Source organism: Silurus aristotelis (assembly GCF_946808225.1).
Source record: "Silurus aristotelis genome assembly, chromosome: 13".
In the NCBI taxonomy this organism is placed as follows: domain Eukaryota; kingdom Metazoa; phylum Chordata; class Actinopteri; order Siluriformes; family Siluridae; genus Silurus; species Silurus aristotelis.
Genome location: NC_139586.1, coordinates 30,155,147 through 30,177,555, shown reverse-complemented (window position 1 = coordinate 30,177,555; position 22,409 = coordinate 30,155,147). Strand labels below are relative to the sequence as shown.

General features: G+C 42.9%; 2 protein-coding genes across 9 annotated transcripts in view; both read right to left on the bottom strand.

The window, feature by feature from the left end:
- pip5k1ca (phosphatidylinositol-4-phosphate 5-kinase, type I, gamma a) overlaps positions 1-10,409 on the bottom strand; it is a 63,416-nt gene extending 53,007 nt beyond the window's left edge. The window contains exons 1-3 of one of the 8 annotated variants that reach the window (XM_083559174.1): positions 9,887-10,409; positions 1,427-1,455; positions 1,202-1,288 (exon numbers count right to left, since the gene is read on the bottom strand). In XM_083559174.1, the coding sequence (XP_083415300.1) occupies positions 1,202-1,288; positions 1,427-1,455; positions 9,887-10,022 (252 nt within the window). In that variant the 5' untranslated portion in view covers positions 10,023-10,409. Of the gene's footprint in view, positions 1-1,201; positions 1,301-1,426; positions 1,461-9,886 lie in introns of all 8 variants that reach the window. The other 7 variants (XM_083559173.1, XM_083559179.1, XM_083559176.1 and 4 more) reach the window with 7 other exon arrangements.
- A 958-nt stretch (positions 10,410-11,367) lies between these two features.
- Positions 11,368-19,637, bottom strand: gpx4a (glutathione peroxidase 4a). The gene is made up of 7 exons (XM_083559468.1): positions 19,429-19,637; positions 19,221-19,315; positions 18,338-18,482; positions 17,716-17,867; positions 16,875-16,899; positions 13,508-13,567; positions 11,368-11,678 (listed from the first exon to the last, which is right to left on the bottom strand). The coding sequence occupies exons 1-7, from the start codon at positions 19,477-19,479 to the stop codon at positions 11,646-11,648; spliced, it is 561 nt and encodes a 186-aa protein (XP_083415594.1). The 5' UTR covers positions 19,480-19,637; the 3' UTR covers positions 11,368-11,645.
- Positions 19,638-22,409: the final 2,772 nt, after the last annotated feature.

The window sequence follows — 22,409 nt, the reverse complement described above, 5'->3', positions numbered from 1 at the left end:
AGAGATTGAGTGAAGGTTAGGACAGATAAGAGACATGTAAATTTTTTTGTTAGAATAGGAAAAGTGATTGAAAAGGAAACCAGGTGATGATCAGAAATTTGAAAAGTCAGGAGGCAAGATGACTGAAGTTTGTCAGATGGGAGATTGAAGTCACCAAGAACTGTCAGAGGGGTGCTGTCAGAAGGGAAAGTACTGAGGAGTGTGTCCATCTCTTCTAGGAAGTCTCCAAGGGGATCAGGAGGGCGGTAGATGACAATGATGGAGAGGTTGATTGGAAAGGTAACTTAAACTTCATGGAATTCAAAAAAAGACAAGCAAGAAAGGGAGAGGTGTGAAACATCATCTCTGTGACAACAGTAAACCCGTACCACCACCTCTACTGGTGAGAGAAAGCAGAGGCAGAAGACAGAGCAGCTGGTGTAGCAGAGTTCTGTGGGGATATCCAGGTCTTGGTAGTCAAAGGTGTAGTGGGAAGCCAAGGCTGTAATAAAGTCAGCTTTCCTTACAGCAGACTGGCAATTCCAGAGCCCACCCACCACCGCTGTTTGAGATTGAGACAACAGAGGAGGATAGATGAGGTTACTGGCAATGTGACCTTTGTTTGGTGGATAAGAACATCTGTGTCTGTAAGAGGTGACTACAGAGATGGGTTTAAGACACATGACTGATCTCCTATTTTAAGATCAATGAATGAATTTTAAGAACACAAAAAAACAATATATGAACTGAAAAATAAACAATAAGCGTTACTGGCCTTAAGGGGGGGGGTTACCTACCTAGGGGGGAGCACTATCAATATAAGTGAGTAAGCCCTGCCCACAATTTACCCTTAAGTGTAAATGAGCCCTTTCCAAGTTTGCTTTGGAGAATTAAAGAGGTATATTTATATTAAGTTTGTAATCTTGCATACCAGTGTAGATTTATTCATTGCTAGATACTCAAAGCACTTTTGTACGTCGCTCTAGACCAGGGCGTCTGCCAAATGCTGCAAATGTAAAAGACTGAAACTACCCTTGATTAATCACCTGATAGAACTAATAAGCAAAGACCAACATCCTAGAATTAACTGAGTTGAGTAGATATACAAAGTTAGAATCGTACCTTACCAGAAGAGAGTAGATTCAAGATAGAGCTAAACCACACTGTTCATCATTGTGACTTGTGCTTGAATTGAATACTACAGATAAAATTAAACATGCACCTTTTTGTACGTTGTCTCTCCAGAAGCATCCACTCCCCTGTGTCCGAGCTTCTTCCCGAGACCGGGCTGGCCTGAAGATGATGCCATCTAACAGGGATACTGATATGTTTTAGCACTGCTTTCTAATCACATGGTAACCCTTTTATGACAGTTATTAAATAGAAGTGGGCAGTAATCTGCTGACATTATGATTTACTACAAGGAAAAAAGTCGTGTAATTCATACCTCTGTAACGAAAGCCTGTTTGACAGCATCTGCACAAAAGAAAAAAAAAGACTAATTAAATTTACTTCCCCTCCAAATGTGGAGCCAGGCGTCAGCCACAAGGCATCAGATGGTACAGAGAAAAGGTGAAATCATGCTCTCTCTCCCTTTTCTCACACCATGGAGGGAATCTGTCAATCACTAATCACATGACCATGCTGTAAGAATGTGCTGTTGGATCTCAACAGCTGTGTGTTGCTTTAGTTTAGCCAGAATCAGACAAGTACCAGAAACTTCACACCACAGCACCATAAGTTAAAGCATCTTTGATAAATGGACATGAAATTGTAAGGTGATTATGGTTCTGTCTCCATTTACAGATGATTCATAGAGCTCTGTACTCCCCTGATACAGGGTTCCTGTTCTCTCCTCTTCTGTTAACAGTTCCAGTAAACACTCACTGACTATCCACCAACTCTGGTATATCCTTGATTTGCCAGTTTGAGGAGGGGCAACTCCAACACTCTGGTGCATTCACTGGGTCCATGTTTAAGGCCAGATTATTCTGTCAGGAATCACGGGTGAGTGGAAGGTAGGACCCAAATGCAGGATGCGAGCAGTTGTATAATAAAGTTCTTTAATGAAGAAATTGGCAGGGGAAAAACGCAAGTCAAAAAACAGTTCTAGGGTAGGGGCCAACAGACAGAGCAATGCAAAGGCAAAAATACAGCCCCAGGGTCTAAACACAGGCAAACAAGGCAAGGCAGGCAGGGACAAAAACAAATCTAAAAAACAGTCCAGAGTCCAAACAGGGTACTAGGGAGGCAGAGCAGAACAGTGGTCAGGGTCAGAAACAGAAACCAGAACAGGCAGGATAGCAAGAGAACTCTAAGGGACTTAGGAAGCCGGTGAGATAATCTCGACCAGAGAAAATGTCCTTAAATTCCGGTGCGGGAAAAGCGGCAAGATGGCCGCCGACCCGGAAGCGTGTGCTGTGAAACCTGAAGGTCCTGACAATAAAGGGATAAAAAGGAACTCATTCTTTAAGAAGAAAAAAGCCACATCAGTAAATGTATATTGACAGATAGGAATAAACAACACCACACATGATCACATAATCAAGAGGTAATAATTATTCACAATCTGAGCAGAGAACAATCTTTGTTATAATATTGTCCCCCCCCCAAAAAAAAATGAAAGTATCAGGCCTTCAAATATCCAAAAATGAAATAAAAAAAATTACATTCCTGTAACAAGCTTCTTCAGTGATTCACTCTTTAAACATCATCAGAGCTCAAGAAGAAGAAAACACATTTAACAACACCTTCATCTTTACAGCATTAAATCTGCAGTGTGTGTGATCACCGAGGTATATCTCCCATCACCAGTGATCTGGTGAGGATGAGAGTCAGATTCCATCGGGGGTCAGAGCCCTGCATGTGTCTTCCACACTCAGATGGGCCTCAAAAACTCCCATTCACCCTGTTTCCATGGTTCCCTGATCCAGGTCAACTGGCTTTTCTCTGGTTCTGCACGTGCTCGTGGACTTGACAGACACTCACTTCCTTCCACTCTGAATAGGCCATTTTCTGTATGGCGATTCAGCACGATTCACAGACACACAAAGAGAAGCATGGGGCAAACAAAGAGGGATGTGTGGGATGATCCAGCAGAAGAGGCCTCTGTAACTAAGGGCATGGAGTTTTGATGCTGGATCTGAGGGTCAGGGGCGTGCGATACAACAAATATATCAATTTTTTTTAAGTATTTCTTTATAACAGAATATACAGTATCTCACAAAAGTAGGTACACCCCTCACATTTCAGCAACCATTTTAGCATCTTCTCAAGGAACAAAAATATAGAAATGAAGTTGGATATATTTTAGAGTAGGGGTCACCAACCTTTTTGAAACTGAGATCTAATTCTTGGGTACCTATCAATGTGACGGGCTACCAGTTTGATACACACTTCTGACTTCTTACCTTTGATTTATATGTTATTATTAATAATTAATGATATTCATCTATGTGAAAACACTGATCATGTTAATGATTTCTCACAATAATTATCAACAATAATTTAACAAGGTAGGAAACATAAATATCAATATGCAAAACTTTATTTCTATAAATCTCTGCAAATATTTACATTTTCAAATGATCACTTCAACATTTTCACCAGCCACTAACAATTTTTAACAAATCATCCACTACGTTGCATCATGTTTGTACAGATTATCAATTACGTAACATACAAAAATCAACTTTAAGATATTACTGAACTTATAACCAAATCTGCAGCATTTTTAACAAAATGATCATATCTTACATTTAACAAACATTAACATTACAAACAGATTTACATTTACACATTTAGCAAAAATTCGTCCCCTGCTGAGTCATCGGCTTTCCGTCTGTAGTAGCAGGTCTCCATATTCAGCTGACAGCTACTCCAATAGCACCTTGAATGTTCTGTGCTGTTTAGCTCTGGAGAGGATGCTGTTTATGATTATCACGACGGTCACCTTTGCACATAACGCCTGCTAGTGAATGATGCAGTGGTAATGCATGAAGTTTGGGAACTCTGGTCACCTTTACAGTGAGCGATGAATTCTGTATGTCAATTGATCATAGCAGGAGCCCTGTCGGTAGTCACTGATACCAGCTTTTCCAACGGCACTTTTTCCCCCCGCGAAAAACTCCTTCACCGCGTTATAGATGTCAACTCCCTTTGTAATTGTCTTTAGGGGGAGTAGTGTCAGAAGTTCTTCTTTTGTGGAGAAATCATCAAACACCATCCGGATAAAGACCATCAGCTGCACTGTACTGCTGCAGTCTAAGGACTCGTCACACTGGATGCTGAACCACCTGCACTTCGCCAGATCCAGGTTCAGCTGATCGGTCAAGTTCCCGGACATAGCCAACACTCTGCTATTTCTTTTCTTTAAGCAGTTGATGCAATTATCATCATTGCTTCTTTGAAAACCTCCCCTTCTGAAATGAGGTTTCGGTTGCTTTTTGGGAGTTTTTCACCGGTCTCGTCAAAAAAGACTGCTGTTTGCACAAAAATGCTTTTAACTCGCGGGCTTTTTCCGCTCGTAGTGAGCTGCCCGGCGGGTAGTTAGCATGGTAGCTTGCGTGACACGTTCTGAAATGTCTATCAACATTGTGCCACTTTGCCGAGACACACGCAGGAATCTTTCGCAGTGGTAAAAAATAACTCTTCCTCCCATTCACTGTGTAAATGATGTGTTTTTTCTTTTTTCTGCCATGTTTTCGAGGGTAAATCATTTCACCTTCACTGCGCCCGCTAGCTGGTCTGGAGACCAGCTAGCTCTAATCTAATATGAAACTTTTGGGTTTTTTTAATCTTCAAAAGCACACCAATGCAAGTGTGATTTTAAAAAAGAATAGCAACAAAAAAAATTAGATGCAGCTCACTGGTAAGTGGCACTATGGTGAGCTATTTTTAGAAAAGGTCTGCGGGCGACTCATGTGGTCCTTGCGGGCGACCTGTTGCCCGCGGGTACCATGTTGGTGACCCCTGTTTTAGAGTATCAGTGTGCAGTTTGTGTATCAGTACAGATTTACTGTCCTCTAAAAATAACAACATACAGTCATTATTGTCTGAATAACTGCCAACAAAAATAAATCCACCCTCAGTGATAACAATTGTACATCGTGTAAATGTTCTATTCATCATGTCCATGTTTTTGGACCAGACAAATTTGTGTATTTTGTATTAGAGCAGATTAAATTTGGTGCTTTAATTCGATTTTCTCATACTGACCACTGGATGTTCTATATGGACCTCATGGCTAACCCTAGACTCTCTGAGGATTTGAGAATTCGAATTTTTGCTCTCCACAAAGATGCAGAGGCTGTAAGAAGATCAGGATCACCCTGAAACTGAGTTACAGTACAGTGTTCAGGGTCATACAGAGGTTTTCTAAGACAGGTTCCACAGAAGCTGCTTCAATAAACAGATGCCTGAGTGCTGCAGAATTGCTTTAGAGGTTGCAGAAGCAGAAGGTCCACTCGTCAGTGATCAGACCGTACGCCACACACTGCAACAAGTCGGTTTGCAGTCCGTCGTTCCAGAAGGAGCCTCTTCTGAAGCTGCTCAGAAAAAACAGACAACCTGTCCAAGAGCAAGAATTACTGAAACCATGTCCTGTGGTCTGATGAGACGAAGATAAACTTGTTTGGCTCAGATGGTGTCCAGCATGTGTGGTGACGCCCTGGTGAGAAGTACCAAGAAAATTGTGTCTTACCTACAGTCAAGCATGGTGGTGGTATCATCATGGTCTCGGGCTGCATGAGTGCTGCTGGTCCTGGGATGCTGTGGTTCATTGAGGGAACCATGAATTCCAACATGTACTGTGAAATTCTGAAGCAGAACACGATGCTCTTCCTTTCAGAAACTGGGCTGAACCACTGTTTTGCAACATAATAACAAACCCAAACACACCACCATGAAGAAAACTGCCTTGATAAAGAAAGTTGAAGGTAAAGGTGATGGAGTGGTGATTGAGGTAAAGGTGATGGAGTAAATGTCTCCAAATCTGAACCCTATTGAGCACCTGTGGGGATCCTCAAGCAGAAGGTGGAGAAGCACCATGTGTTTCACATCCGGCAGCTCCGTGATGTCATTATGGAGGAGTGGAAGAGGATCCCAGCGACAACCTGTGCAGCGCTGGTGAATTCTACACCCAGGATTAAAGCAGTGCAGGATAACAATGTGCTCACACACAATATTCACACTTTGGACACAGTTCTGACACGTTCACTGAGGGTGGACTCATTTTTGTTGCCAGTTATTTAGACAATAATGTTATTTTTAGAGGACAGTAAAACTGTACTGATACACAAACTGCACACTGATACGCTAAAATATATCCAACTTAATTTCTATAGTTTTGTCCCTTAAGAACATGAAATTAAATGGTAGAAGAAATCTTAGGGATGTTCTCACTGTGAGATACTGTATATGATGTCTCTAAAAATATTTGATTTCACTCAGTAGCTTCAAACTGTATTACAGCCAGTATTCAGATCAATGGAATGATGTGACATGAGTAATCTAATAAGGGCAGTTAGATGGGAAGTGGTAGCTTAGTGGATGTCTGATCATAAGGTTATAAGCTCCAAGCTACCACTGCTTGGCCCCTGACCAAGGCCCTAAGTGCAGTCGTATAAATGAGATAATTGTAAGTTATTCTTGGGTGTAAATGCCATAACATCGTGTCATATGTATGTAGATTATAAAATATAGTATTAAATGCTTTGAATTCGATTTGTCTGATTCTATGTATTCCCCCTGAAGAACTTCCTGAACTGTAACATTTGTACTGTAGTTTCCTCCAAATCTATCATTTACATTTACGCCATATAGCAGAAGCCCTTTTATTATTTTGGCCGTCTCGACGATCATGCAGCCAATGTTTTCATGTGAAGACATCTTGAGAACATGTTTCTCTGTGGTACTGATGTTTAGGCTTCGCTGTGTTGAAGTGTGATCTTCATGGCTCAGCAGTTCCTGATAATCCGATAGCTCCAAGTAAGAGGTGTTGTTCATGTCACCATGTCTACAGTCTCACTCTTATTTTTTGCACATGCACATGTTCTCTCTCGCCCTAGTTCATTTTGTGTAGATATTTTCAAGTTAATTTGTGTTGTATTATGTAGTACCTTGGTCCTGAGAGAACACGGTTTCATTTCACTGTGTGCTGCTCTGTATCTGGTTGGAATCACAATAAAAAGTCTACTTGTTCTGCCTGATTTAGAAACATGTTCTTTAAAACTAAAATAAGAAACATTTCCACCAGTTAGTTAGTAAGTAAGTTAGTTGTCATGGATGATAATGTTTAAAAATTTTGAATATATTCAGGTTTTCCAGCTTTGTCTCTTCAACACTGGTCTTTGGACATTGTGGTGATGTTTAGATTACAGGTTGGACGATGGATAATGTGATAAACATATCTATAGTGATTGATAAAATGCTAAACAAATGGATTGTTTAATGTGCTGGAAACTTCTTCCTTTGAGGTCCATTATTGACGTGACTGTCATATAAGTGCTGCTGCGTCTGATTTGTCAGCTGTGCTTTCCTGCTGTGAAGTGTCTGTTCCCCCACATATGTAATTGTTTGGATTCAGATCTGGTGACTGGGGAGGTCACTGAGCTCATTGTGATGTTCATGGAATCAGTTTGAGAAACGTTTAAGCTACATTTTGTGCATCATCATATCAGATGGAACAATGTATCCTGTTATGAGACGGGAAAAACATAGATCATTAAGATGCCAGGACGAACCGAAAAGGAGCGTCAATGCCATTCAACACCTTCTTGGTACCTTCCTGTAACTGATCCCTATGAGAACCAACTGTTGGAAACGTTTTTATACTGGTTTTAAATAACAGGTTTTTGAGACAGACAGGGCTTTAAAAAATCTCTAACACTTGGCTAACTGCAAGTTTTTCTAGAAATAATGAACAACACCTCTTATTTGGAGCTACCAGATTATCAGGAACTGCTCGAGCTGTTGTGAAAATAGCACAGTGTATACTGAGCCATGAAGATGACACTTCAACACAGCGAAGCCTGAACATCAGCACCACAGAGAAACATGTTCTCAAGATGTCTTCACATGAAAACATTGGCTGCATGATCTTCGAGACGGCCAAAATGGCCTGATTGTTAGAACAAAGCCGAAACATTTGTCCTGCAATGATCTCAGTGCATGACTAAATCTCTCATGCCATGTCACGTGGTTAAGTGAAGAAAGTCTGGAAGTGACAGCAGATGGGGACGATAAGACGCCTGACTGTGAGTGGACAGTGGAGAAGACTGGCTGGTTTCATCTAATTTAAGTGTTTCTTTCTGCATTTAATTATCATACCACAGAAAATAAACAAGTGGTGATTTCACAAGATCTGCCTATTTTCATTTCTGAGTCAGGTGGATCAGAGGTCTGTCACTCTAACCCCTCACATCATTTATCCCAAGATACTTTAAACCAGGATTTGATTAAAAAAAAAAAAAGGAAAAAAGAGCTAAAATAAAATGTATTACATGGAGCCTAAGCACAGGATTTATAGTGTTGAATAGTTATATTATATTCATTTAGATATATTTATATATAAATATTAGGCCTGTATGTTAAAGTAGACAATAATATTTAGACTATTTAACATGAAGAAGGTCCGAGTGAAGTGAAGGCTCAGTGTTACTGATTTAAAGGTTGTGAGTTCAAGCCACAGCAGCACCAAGCTGCCACTCTTGGGCCCTTGAGCAAGGCCCTTAATCTTCTGTGCTCCAGGGGGCCCTGTATCAGGTCTAACCCCAGGTCCCATCGCTGGGATATGCAAAGAAAGTATTTCACTGTGCTGTAATGTACGTGTGAGAAGTAAAGGCACCACTCAAGTGGAATTAATTATAATAAAAATTCTGATAAGAGAAGACTGATTTCACCACTGAACTACAATATTAATTAACAATAAGAAATTAAACCAGAACATTTGCACTGGTTTGAACAGTAGGGTGAGTCTGGCTGTGTCCTGTGATGGACCAGGTTCAGAACCATCAATACACCAACTTAATATCTACTGACAGAAGTGCTTTGTCTCGTTACTGATAATTAAGTAGGCCTTTGTTAATTCGATCTATAAAAAACAATTTCACAGTGTTAATTTTAATTTGGAAGAAATGGTCCGATCCTGGTGCTGATGGATTTAAGGGGGGGGGGGGGGGGGAATGTTCAATTCACATCTACAAAACATTGGTGAAGGACTGTGTGTCCCTCAGCTCTCCAAACCCCTAAAGTTCCCTATGGCCCTGCCTATGTTCTGAGATTTTCTTCACTCTGGCTCTGTGTGTTTGCGTGTGTGTATGTGTGTGTATGTGTATGTGTGTGTATGTGTCTTTATTTGGATTAACACACACTCTGTAGGTACTGTTTGTGTGCAACACAACATTCAGAATGATTTTAAAAGGATGGATTTTACTAAAACACGTTTCTCCTGTTTTTTTTTAATATGGTGATAATTTACTGCCTTTAAAGAACCGGAACCAGAACATCGGGAGCAGAACCCGGACCCCTGATAAACCCCTCATTGTGGCTCTGAGTGTGGGAGCCTGCGGTCATTAGCTACAGGCTAACCAGCGGCCAGTGCTGAGGGAGCGACAGAGCGGTGTTTACTAAATTATATTAAATATTGGATTAATCAGAATAATCCTCAAAATAACAATCTTCAACAACAACAACAATTATATAACCCAGCCTGAGCATCAGTAGCTCCCACACAGCTAGTTAATCAGGGTAATCGGCGCTAGTTAGCCTCAGTCACGGTGTAAAACCTCCGCCTGTCCGCTTCAATTAACCGTCAAGCTAAACACAGGCGATACATCCGGGGTTTTACATCTCGGTTCTGATCCAGTTTCCGTTTTTGGAGGTGTGTCTCTCTAATTTTTATATGTACCGTGTTCATCTGCATCCGTAGCCTGGTTGTCATCGATCCCGAACACCGGTGTTTCGGCGGATAACGGGCTGCCTTCCCCGGCCTCAGGAAGGCTGCTGCTTGCTCCGTCTCCGTCTCCATCCGCGTCCGCTTCCATCTTCCTGCTGTGAAGCCGAAAGCGCGCGAGCTTAAGCTTCTGTCCAGCGGTTCCGTTGTCCGTCAGCAGCGCGAGCGCATCTTGGACCGGCCGGATGTGAGCGCGCGCCCTGCTGCTCGTATCCTGCGCACCGGCAAGCAGCGGCGTCACGCGCCGATCCTCCGACACGAACCCACGCGCACCTGCATCGGCGGGACGCGCGCGCACGTCTCATCCGTGGCGCGTGGTACAGTGCCCTCTACTGGTCACCATTATTAAACGGGCGGGCACGCGTACGCATGCGCAGAGCTCTTCAGTCTAAGTACGGCAGACAGGTGACCCACAAACAGGGAATAAAGTGTTAGTTGAAGTGTTTCAGGAAGAAGTAGTTCTTCATTTAAGATAACCAGGGACTCCGCTGTTCGGATATCTAGGGGAAGTTCATTCCACCACCTTGGTGACAGAACAGAGAAGAGCCTTGAAGTGTCCTTACCTCTCATTCTGAGAGAAGGTGGTACCAGTGGAGCAGTGCTGGAGGATCTCAGACAGCATGGTGCAGTGCGAGATGTAATGAGGTCACTGAGGTAATTGAGGTAATATGATGCTGGTCGATTTTTAGATGATAGGAAAACATCAGTGTTTTGAATCTGATTCATGCAGCTACTGGAAGCCAGTGGAGGAGCAGCAGTGAGGTGGTGTGGGATCATTTGCAGTGGATGAATAGTGTTCAGAGGAAGACCTGCCAGCAGAGAGCTGCAGTAGTTCAGTCTCAAAATCTCAAAAAGAGACTGAACTAGCACCTGGGCAGCCTGTGAGGACAGAACTGGTCGACTCCTTCTGATGTAGAGAAGAACCAGACAAGAACGAGCCACATTACAACATGTGAGGAGAAGGACAGTTGATTGTCCATAGTTACCCCAAGCTTGTGAGCAGTGGCTGATAGGTAAAGATATTCTGAGCTCCTGACCTGGAGATGAATCACCTGGGATGACCAGCAGACTCTCTTCTCTCAGAAGATACAGATGATGCAGTTTAGGGACAGTGCATATTGGTAAAAGCACTATTTAAATAAAATCTAATTGAATATGACTGAGTGTCAGAACACTGACTTGTCTGTACTGTACAGTGAACAGAAGATGTGATATTTCTTGTTGATGTTTAGTAAATATTAAACTTCATTATCAGGAAGGGTTCATAAATTCCTGTGAGAATCATCTCTCTAAACACCAGTATTGACAGAATGGATCTTTGTCCCTACAGCAATAGTAATTTATCTTTTAAAGTGTTTTCTTGTTATTGAACCTCCTGGTGGCACTTTGACTCATTAGTTGATATAAAACAACAAATCATTAAAAATTCTGGTTCATGGAGTGATATTAAATCTTTATTGAGTTTCAGAATGAGGAACACACTGAATCATTTCTGAGTGTAAGTGTAAAAGTCTGTGTCTCCTGTGTCTCCTGTGTGTGTCCCAGTGATCTTCCCATGACGAGTCACACACCGAATACTTCAGGTTTGTCCTTTCCACAGGGTGGGTTTCAAAACAAACCTTCATAAAACTATGGGAAGACACCACTGACTCCCAGCAGGCCACAGGAGAGGACTGGGAATGGAATTGACTGAAGATTAAATTAAACGCAGGGTTTACAGATATTTCAGGACATCAACTTCGATCACCTGAAAAGGATAAAGATTTATAGAACAGATGAAGATTTATGAAACTTTCATTTTAAATATCACCAGAATAATTCTAAAAGTTAAGGACAGCACTATTATCACTCTGTACTGAATAATGACTGCAAGTAATTCAGAGTTTCAGGAAACAGAACGAAAGGTGGTTTCTGGAGTAAAAACTTCCACGATACACCTTCAGGTCTAAATAAGATTAGGAACGTTAGTTCGACAGATGTCCTCATGGCTCCTTCTTGATAACGCAAACACTGCCTATCTAATCAGCTTCCTAGAGCAGTGATAATAATTGGAAGTGTCCTTCTGTATTTAATAAATACTGCACAGCAGCCAGCACATGCTTTATTACTATCATTTAATTTCTTTCTCTTCTTCTTTTTGTTCTTCTTCCGGCTTCTCCCATTAGGAGTCTCCACAGCAGATCATCCGTCTGCATACCCCCCTGTCCTCTACATCTGCCTCTTTCACACCAACTACCTGCATGTCTTCCCTCACCACATCCATAAACCTCCCCCTTGATCTTCCTCCTTCCTGGTGTCTCCATCCTCAGCATTCTCCTACTGATATACCCCATGTCCCTCCTCTGCACATGTCCAAACCATCTCAATCTCGCCTCCCTCACCTTGTCTCCAAAACGTCCTACATGCTCTGTCCCTCTAATAAACTAATTTCTAATCCTGTCCATCGTCGTCACTCCCAACGAACATCTCAACATCTTCAGCTCTGCTACCTCCAGCTCCACCTCCTGTCTTTTACTCAATACCACTGTCTCTAATCCATACAACATCTCAGGTCTCACCACAGTCCTATAAACTTTCCCGTTCACTCTCACAGATACTCTTCTATCACAAATCACTCCTGCTATCACTCTTCTCCACCCACTCCACCCTGCCTGCACGCTTTTCTTCACTTCTTGAACACACTCTCTATTACTTTACACTGTTGACCCCAGGTACCTGAACTCCTCCACCTTCTCCACCTCTTCTCCCTGCAACCGCACCCTCCACTGCCCTCCCTCTCATTCACACACATGTACTCTGTCTTACTCCTACTGACTTTCATTCCCCTTCTCTCCTGCACTTCCTCATTCCACCACCACATCTCTGTGTCTTCCTTTCTATCCCCAGATGTTACACCAAGAACCTATCTAGCTGTCTCTCTTATCACTTCTGCAGTAGTTCCACAATCATCCAGCACCTCTTCACCACCACCGAGCTCCTGTCTGACCTCTTCCCTGAACCTCACACTACAGTCTTCCTCCTTCAGTTTCCACCATCTTATTCTTCTTTCAGTCCTCACTCTCCTCCTCTTCTTCACCCTAAAACCATCCTACAGACCACCATCCGATGCTGTCTAGCTACACTGTCCCCCGCCAACACCTTACAGTCTCCAAACTCCCTCAGGTTGTATCTACTATAATTTAATCTCTTATCTGAGAAAAACCTGATCATTGAGCCAACATCTTCAGCAGCATAAGCCAAGCTAGATAACCATAACACGTCCCTGTTAGAAGAAGTGAATAGCTGATGATAATTTACCAGTTTACATAAAAAAAAATTTATTTACAGGATGTGGTTAATGGCTTTAATCCAAAGTCACTTATAATGAACTCAGTTCCACACTGAGCAGGTGAGGGCTGGTGAGCAGCAGGTTAGAAACCTTGGAGTGGTAACGTGGTGGAGCTGGCCAAGGCTGCTAACTGGTTTCAGATGATTTGCTCTCAGATTGGTGGCTATCAGGCACTAGAGGAAAATCGAGCTACTGTGTGTGAAATACATGTGTGTGATGTAAAAAATGAGAATTTATTTCCTTCTTACAATCGGATCATCCATGGGTGAGAATCTCTTCACGACCTGGCCTTGACGGTCAATGAGGAACTGCACAAATCACACAGATGACAATGTAAACATTTCTTCTAAACCAAAACAAGGAACTGACCAGTTCTTCAGTTTAACTGTGAACATACACACACACACACTCGCACACCTACACTCACTCACTCACTCGCACACCTACCCTCACTCACTCGCACACCCACTCGCACACCTACACTCACTCACTCACTCGCACACCTACACTCACTCACTCACTCGCACACACTCACACACATACACTCACTCGCACACACTCACACACATACACTCACTCACTCGCACACACTCACTCACATACACTCACTCACTCGCACACACTCACTCACTCGCACACACTCACTCACTCGCACACACTCACACACATACACTCACTCACTCACTCACTCGCACACACTCACACACATACACTCACTCACTCACTCGCACACACTCACACACATACACTCACTCACTCACTCGCACACCTACACTCACTCACTCGCACACCTACACTCACTCGCACACCTACACTCACTCACTCACTCGCACACCTACACTCACTCACTCACTCGCACACCTACACTCACTCACTCACTCACTCACTCGCACACCTACACTCACTCACTCGCACACCTACACTCACTCATTCACTCACTCACTCACTCGCACACCTACACTCACTCGCTCGCACACCTTCACTCACTCATTCACTCACTCACTCACTCGCACACCTACACTCACTCGCTCGCACACCTTCACTCACTCATTCACTCGCTCGCTCGCTCGCACACCTACACTCGCTCGCTCGCTCGCTCGCACACCTACGCTCGCTCGCTCGCTCGCACACCTACGCTCGCTCGCTCGCACGCTCGCTCGCTCGCTCGCACACCTACACTCGCTCGCTCGCTCGCTCGCACACCTACGCTCGCTCGCTCGCTCGCTCGCACACCTACGCTCGCTCGCTCGCTCGCTCGCACACCTACGCTCGCTCGCTCGCTCGCTCGCACACCTACGCTCGCTCGCTCGCTCGCTCGCACACCTACACTCGCTCGCTCGCTCGCTCGCACACCTACGCTCGCTCGCTCGCTCGCTCGCACACCTACACTCGCTCGCTCGCTCGCTCGCACACCTACACTCGCTCGCTCGCTCGCACACCTACACTCGCTCGCTCGCTCGCACACCCTCACACACATACACTCGCTCGCTCGCACACCCTCACACACATACACTCGCTCGCTCGCACACCCTCACACACATACACTCGCTCGCTCGCACACCCTCACACACATACACTCGCTCGCTCGCACACCCTCACACACATACACTCGCTCGCTCGCACACCCTCACACACATACACTCGCTCGCTCGCACACCCTCACACACATACACTCGCTCGCTCGCACACACTCACACACATACACTCGCTCGCTCGCACACACTCACACACATACACTCGCTCGCTCGCACACCTACACTCACTCACTCGCTCGCACACCTTCACTCACTCACTCACTCACTCGCTCGCTCGCACACACTCACACACATACACTCGCTCGCTCGCACACCTACACTCACTCGCTCGCTCGCACACCTACACTCACTCGCTCGCTCGCACACCTACACTCACTCGCTCGCTCGCACACCTACACTCACTCGCTCGCTCGCACACCTACACTCACTCGCTCGCTCGCACACCTACACTCACTCGCTCGCTCGCACACCTACACTCACTCGCTCGCTCGCACACCTACACTCACTCGCTCGCTCGCACACCTACACTCACTCGCTCGCTCGCACACCTACACTCACTCGCTCGCTCGCACACACTCACACACATACACTCGCTCGCTCGCACACACTCACACACATACACTCGCTCGCTCGCACACCTACACTCACTCACATACACTCGCTCGCTCGCACACCTACACTCACTCACTCACTCGCACACCTACACTCACTCACTCACTCGCACACCTACACTCACTCACTCACTCGCACACCTACACTCACTCACTCGCACACCTTCACTCACTCACTCGCACACCTTCACTCACTCACTCACTCACTCACTCACTCGCACACACTCACACACATACACTCACTCACTCACTCACTCGCACACATACACTCACTCACACACATACACACACACACACACACACCCTAGCACTCGCACTCTCACACACACGGTGTAAATCTGTAAAACTGTACATAAGGAAATAAATCCTATAATTCTGTAAGTACGGTGTAAAAGATGATGTTAGACTCTTGTTGAAATGTTTTGTGGATGTGTTGATGGTGGTGAGGTGGGTCGTCTCCTAACTCCTGAGATCCCTCATGTCTGTGTTACCTTCTGCTTCTCCCTTTTGGTTATGCTGCTATAGCGAGTCTTGCCGGAGTCCAAACTGCACAGTGTCATTAACTTTCATACAACAATAAAGACACAATAATCCATATCCTTCTCTTCCTGTCACCCTCTTCTCTCTCTCTCTCTCTCTCTCTCTCTCTCTCTCTCTCTCTCTCTTTGTCGAGTTAAACATGCTCCTGAGGTTACAGTGACCACTGTTCCTGCCCCTCTCCCCTCCGTGGATCTTTCCACTTCGTCCAGGCCTGCCTCTGGATAGTGTTCTCTTCGACTGGAGGCCACTCTGTGCAGCTTGGGACAGTTTCTCATCAACACCTTGGGTGGTTCCATGAAATTCCAGAGTAAGGAATGAATGAGGATGGATTGGACTGTAGTTAATGTCAACAGACTGCTACATCGACTCAGGACTTCTTTTCGCGTCTGATCATCATCACTGCACCCCACGTAATAAATAAACATTCGGTGGCACACAGATGAGGATGGGTTCCCTCTTGAGTCTGGTTCCTCTCAAGGTTTCTTCCTTATGCCATCTCGGGGAGTTTTTCCTTCACCACAGTCTCCACCGGCTCGCTCATCAGCGACAAACATACTTATAAAGAACATATTCACTTTTTATCACCACATTATCTGTGTAAAGCTGCTTTGAGACTCAGTTTCACAGCCCTTTGTGATGTATTTCAGAGTTTATACATCTGACTGACCAAACCTGGATTTGCTGTTTTATGTTCTTGTTTTTAAATATCCTGATTTCCCACTTCAGTGTGGTTTGCTCCTCACCTGAGCTTTACATGTACCTGGATTAGAATGTAGTTTACCATATTGGATTTGTTTGCCTGTGTTGCATTCTAGACATCAGAGGTTCAATTTCTTCACGCAGTGGCTTGCTTTATATCAAGTTAGAAATATAAAAGAAATAGGTCACTCATGTCCTCCAAGAGAATCAGAATGAAATCAGACACATACCTTGGTAAAATTCCACTTGATTCCACTGGAAAAAAAAACAGACACTTTAGAGATCAGGTTTATATTACAGCCATTTTACATTTATCCGTGGTGTAGTGAAGAGGAACATCATGATGTTTCTGATCATTATTGATGAATTTCCATTGCTCTGAAGATTTGCAGATCTGTACAGAGAGTGCAATAACTGAGCTGATGTAAGTGATGTAATGTTATTTCTAATGAGTGAGTCAGAAGTGGTGGTGGTAAGGGAAAAAACTCCCTGAGACAATATTCGGAGGAAACCTTCAAAGAAACCAAACTTAAAATGGAAACCTTATCCTCATCTGGGTGGTACCAAATGTCCATTTATTACAGTTCCATCATTGTTAAAGTTCTCATCTGTTCACTGATGGAAACTCAAGTGTAAAACTGTTCATGGTGATTGTAGTCCAAAACCACTGTATCAGATCTGTTTAGATTCAACTAAGAGATAAACATATACATTCATATTTTATAATAATAAATATAAGTATTAATAATAAATATACTTATTTTTGTAAAGCTGCTTTAGGATAATGTTCATTATTAAAAGTGCTTTACAAATAATTGAATTGAAAATTTAATATAAATTAAAGTCCAACTCCATCTTCATGCTTTGTAGGTGTTCACCATCCACAGTAATCTCATGTGGAGTTTTTTAGGGTCATGGCCTTTGCTTCATAGCTGTTTGCAGTGATGAATTATTATTCTAAAAGTATTTGCCCCCCCCCAAACACAGTGGTACATTGAGCATATTTCTGTGTATCTTTGTGAAAAATGCACACATCTGTGTTTATTGTTAGATCTGAAAGTGCTAACGTACTTTCCTAGGAATCCTCTGCCATTAGGTTGCTCCTTCAACCATTTCCACAGGGGATGAGCTTCTGGTCCGTTGACCCTGACCTTGCTGAACATGTCAAATTGTGCATTGTAGGATTGGGCATACTGTTTAATCTCTGCATGTGTACCAGGCTCCTGATTAACAGAGAGAGAAAAATCACTAGCAAATACACAAATAATGATGTTTATTGTGCTTATTATACGACACTGTTATGGTGTGCCATAAGACCACATATGATTATTTTAATATTTCTCTAGCAGTAATGTGTGTGTGTGCGTGTGTGTGTGTGTGTGTGTCTCTGTCCGTGTCAGAAAGTAAAATTGTATCCTAGGCACAGTGACCCTGAGAAAGTCTTACTAATATTAACCCCTTTGGGTAAAAAATCTGAGAGTGCTGTGAATAATTCCTGTAGAATGTTAACATTAATGGTTCTTTAATCTATATACATTAAAAAAGCTCACACAAATGTGTCAGTTATGTGTCGGACCACCATAAGCTGGCAAAACTGCTGGAACTTTTCTCTTAGACGTACATGCCAAACTGTATACTCAGGAGGTATAAAGGCAGAAAAAAGAAATGAGAAGTGTTCATTAAAACATCCTACCTGGTTGCCAAACTGGTTGCATGGGAAAGCCAGGATGGAGAAACCGCTCTTAGCGTACTTGGTGTGCATCTGTACAAACTGAGAGTAGTTTACTGGGGCTTTGGCTCATTTGGTGGCGACGTTGGTGATGATAACCACCTGACCTCTATAGAAAACACACATTAAATACATTTAAAATATATTTACTGATTACACTGTTCCATATTTTACACAAAAATCCTGAAGACAATCTCTTTCATGTCTGGGCAGAGAGGAGAAAGAAATGAGAAAAAAAGACTTAAAAGTAAAGACAGAAAGTATAAATAATGTGTTCTATACAAACTCATTTAAAAACGAATAAATGCAGCTTTAATTTTCTGGAATACAAGAAATTGAATAAAAATTGGTATTTTGAATTTACATTTATGCCATTTGGGAGATGCCCTTATCCATCACAAGTTACAATTATCTCATTACTACACCATAGCAGGTGAAGGCTAGGGGCCTTGCTCAGGGGCCCAGCAGTGGCTTCTTGAAGGAGCTGGAATTAGAACTCAATATCTGAACCAGTAAGACATCACCTCCCATTATTATAATAGTGTTAAAGTTTTAAAAAGTTGTTATTGTTGTTTTTATTTATATTATAAGTAAAAAGTAAACTAACATCATGTTTTTTTTCTGAAAAGCAAGAGATCGTACATATATAAAACTCAGATAATATTTTTTATAATTTAACTGCAATTTTTGTTTGAAAACATAATTCAGTTTTCAGTCACTTAGTTGACTCAAACGAAGCACAAACTCTACACAGTTATAAAAACTAAAGAAGATCCTGAAAAAGAAACAAACCAACAAACAGTATTAAGAATCTGAATAATCTAGAATACATTAGTATTTCACCTACCTGTATTTTTCCAGAGAAATTTCATTCCCATCGATATCCTTGGCACTGAAGTCATAAATAGATGTGGCTGTTTTCCAATCTTCCTCCTGTGCAGACTTGCAAAGAAAATGCAAAAAGAAAAGAGATTGTAAAAATAAAGGAATGTGTGTAGACACTTTCCATTCTCATAGTTTGTTTATTTCTTAATTTAATTTGCAAAATTGTTTACCAGTGTTTGCAGCAGGACGGAGAAAAGCAAAGAGGACGACAGGAGCCACATGGCTGCCACTGAAAGGCGACTGAAACAGAAGACTCTGACCGTCTTTCCCTTTAAAATAGAGAACACCACACAATCTAATCACAGTGAGACTTTGTACAGAGAACAAAATGCACTCTGAACACAGGACACTGGTTACAGCCTGACACAAGCACAGACAACGGATAAGAGCAGTGTGATAGCAGATAACCGCCCTTTCACTTACAGCACGCACACACACACACACACACACAAGCTGCTACTGCTGGGCCCTTGAGCAAGGCCCTGAAACCTCAACTACTCAGCTAAATGGAGGAGTGCAGCATGAGATAAGTGATTTGAGGGACATTGATGGTGGACTGTTTTTGTAGGTGAAAATTGTTATTATTAATCTGAGGCAGAAGCCAGTGAAGTGATGTGATGTGATGTGATAATAAAATAATAATAAATAAATAAAATAATAATAAACTGTAATAATAAAAAAAGTGTGTTTATGATTTAAAAATTTATATTCTTAATATATGTTTTTCTGTAAACCTGCTTTGTGAAGTTTCTGAGCCTGTGCAGGAACACAAGCACCTCAGCAGATCAAGTAGAAGAACTGCAAGCCCTGGTGATAAACATGCTTTAAGTGTGTTAGTGGCCACAACATTGTAACTTTACTATGAGCTGATTTGCATTTGGAAGTGTTTTGAGTCATTTCCAAAGTGAGTTTAAATAGAAATAAAAAATTAGAATTTATCCTTCCTATCCATTTACATTATTACTGATATTAGCAATTTACTGAAGGTATTAAAGTAATAAAAAAAGTGTGTGTCAGTATATGCAAAAGAAAAACAACTATTCTATATACAATATTCTATCTTGTTCTCAAAGGAAAAACTTTTTTTTTACAGCACACATGCGACTCAGATCAACACTGATTAGACATTACATTTGTACATTACAGTCAGTTTGCATGTGTTGGAGTCAAAAGGTTTTGGGTTGATAAACACATTCTCTGTCACGTATCTGTCTAAGTAAAGATAAGGGACATGCAAAAGATCACATACCACAAGCCCTGCATATAATACAGAGGAGTAAAGTTCACTACTGTGTCTAATACAGGGACAGTCACTCGTTATATCTATATACATCATTTTATATACATATATATTTATATACACAAACCCAGCCATTAGGGGGGCACAAGCCAGTGTACTCTTAGTGCCGGTCCCAAGCCCGGGTAAATGGGGAGGGTTGCGTTAGGAAGGGCATCCAGCGTAAAACGTGCCAAATCAAATATGCGGATTACAAATGAGAATTTCATACCGGATCGGTCGAGGCCTGGGTTAACAACGACCGCCACAGGTATCGTTAGCCGACAGGGTACCGGTGGAAATTGGGCTACTGTTGGCCGAAGGAGGAGAAGGAGAGGAGGAAGGCGTCTACAGAGACGGCAGGAAAAGGAGCAGTGTAGGAGAGTAGAGGTTCGGGTTGGTACTTTAAATGTTGGTACTATGACGGGTAAAGGGAGAGAGTTAGCTGATATGATGGAGAGGAGAAAGGTAGATGTGTTGTGTGTTCAGGAGACCAAGTGGAAAGGGAGTAAGGCCAGGAACATTGGAGGTGTTTAAACTGTTTTATCATGGTGTGGATGGGAAGAGAAATGGTGTAGGGGTGATTCTGAAGGAAGCGTACAGTAAGAGTGTAGTGGAGGTGAAGAGAGTTTCTGATAGGGTGATGATCGTGAAGGTGGAAGTTGAAGGGATGATGATAAATGTCATCAGTGCCTATGCTCCACAAGTTGGCTGTGAGATGGAGGAGAAAGAAAGATTCTGGAGTGAATTAGATGAAGTGGTAGATGGTGTACCTAGGAAAGAACGATTGGTGATTGGGGCAGACTTTAATGGGCATGTAGGTGAAGGGAACAGAGGTGATGAGGAGGTGATGGGTAGGTATGGTTTTAAGGAGAGGAATGTGGAAGGGCAGATGGTGGTAGATTTTGCTAAAAGGATGGAAATGGCAGTGGTGAACACGTATTTTAAGAAGAAGGAGGATCATAGGGTGACGTATAAGAGTGGAGGAAGGTGCACACAGGTGGATTATCTTCTGTGTAGGAGATGCAACCTAAAGGAGATTGGAGACTGTAAGGTGTTGGCGGGGGACAGTGTAGCTAGACAGCATTGGATGGTGGTCTGTAGGATGGTTTTGGAGGCGAAGATGAAGAGGAGGAAAGTAAGGTTTGAAAGAAGAATAAGATGGTGGAAACTGAAGGAGGAAGAGTGTAGTGTGAGGTTCAGGGAAGAGGTCAGACAGGGGCTTGGTGGTGGTGAAGAGGTGCCGGATGATTGGGCAACTACTGCAGGAGTGATGAGGGAGGCAGCTAGAAAAGTACTTGGTGTGACATCTGGAAATAGAAAGCAAGACAAGGAGACGTGGTGGTGGAATTAGGAAGTGCAGGAGAACATTAGGGGAAAGAGGTTGGCAAAACAAAAGTGGGATCGACAGAGTGATGAGAAAAGTAGGCAGGAGTACAAGGAGATGCGGCAGCAGGTTAAAAGGGATGTGGCGAAAGCCAAGGAAAAGGCATATGAGGAACTGTATAAGAGGTTGGACACTAAGGAAGGAGAAAAGGATTTATACCGATTGGCCAAGCAGAGGGACCGAGCTGGGAAGGATGTACTGCAAGTTAGAGCAATAAAGGATGGAGAGGGAAATGTGTTGACTAGTGAGGAGAGTGTGTTGAGAAGATGGAGGGAGTATTTTGAGCAGCTGATGAATGAGGAAAATCAGAGAGAGAGAAGGTTGGAGGATGTGGAGTTGGTGAAGCAGGATGTAGATAGGATTAGTAAGGAGGAAGTGGGAGCAGCGATTAAGAGGATGAAGAATGGAAAGTCGGTTGGACCAGATGACATACCGGTAGAAGCGTGGAGATGTTTAGGAGAGATGGCAGTGGAGTTTTTAACCAGATT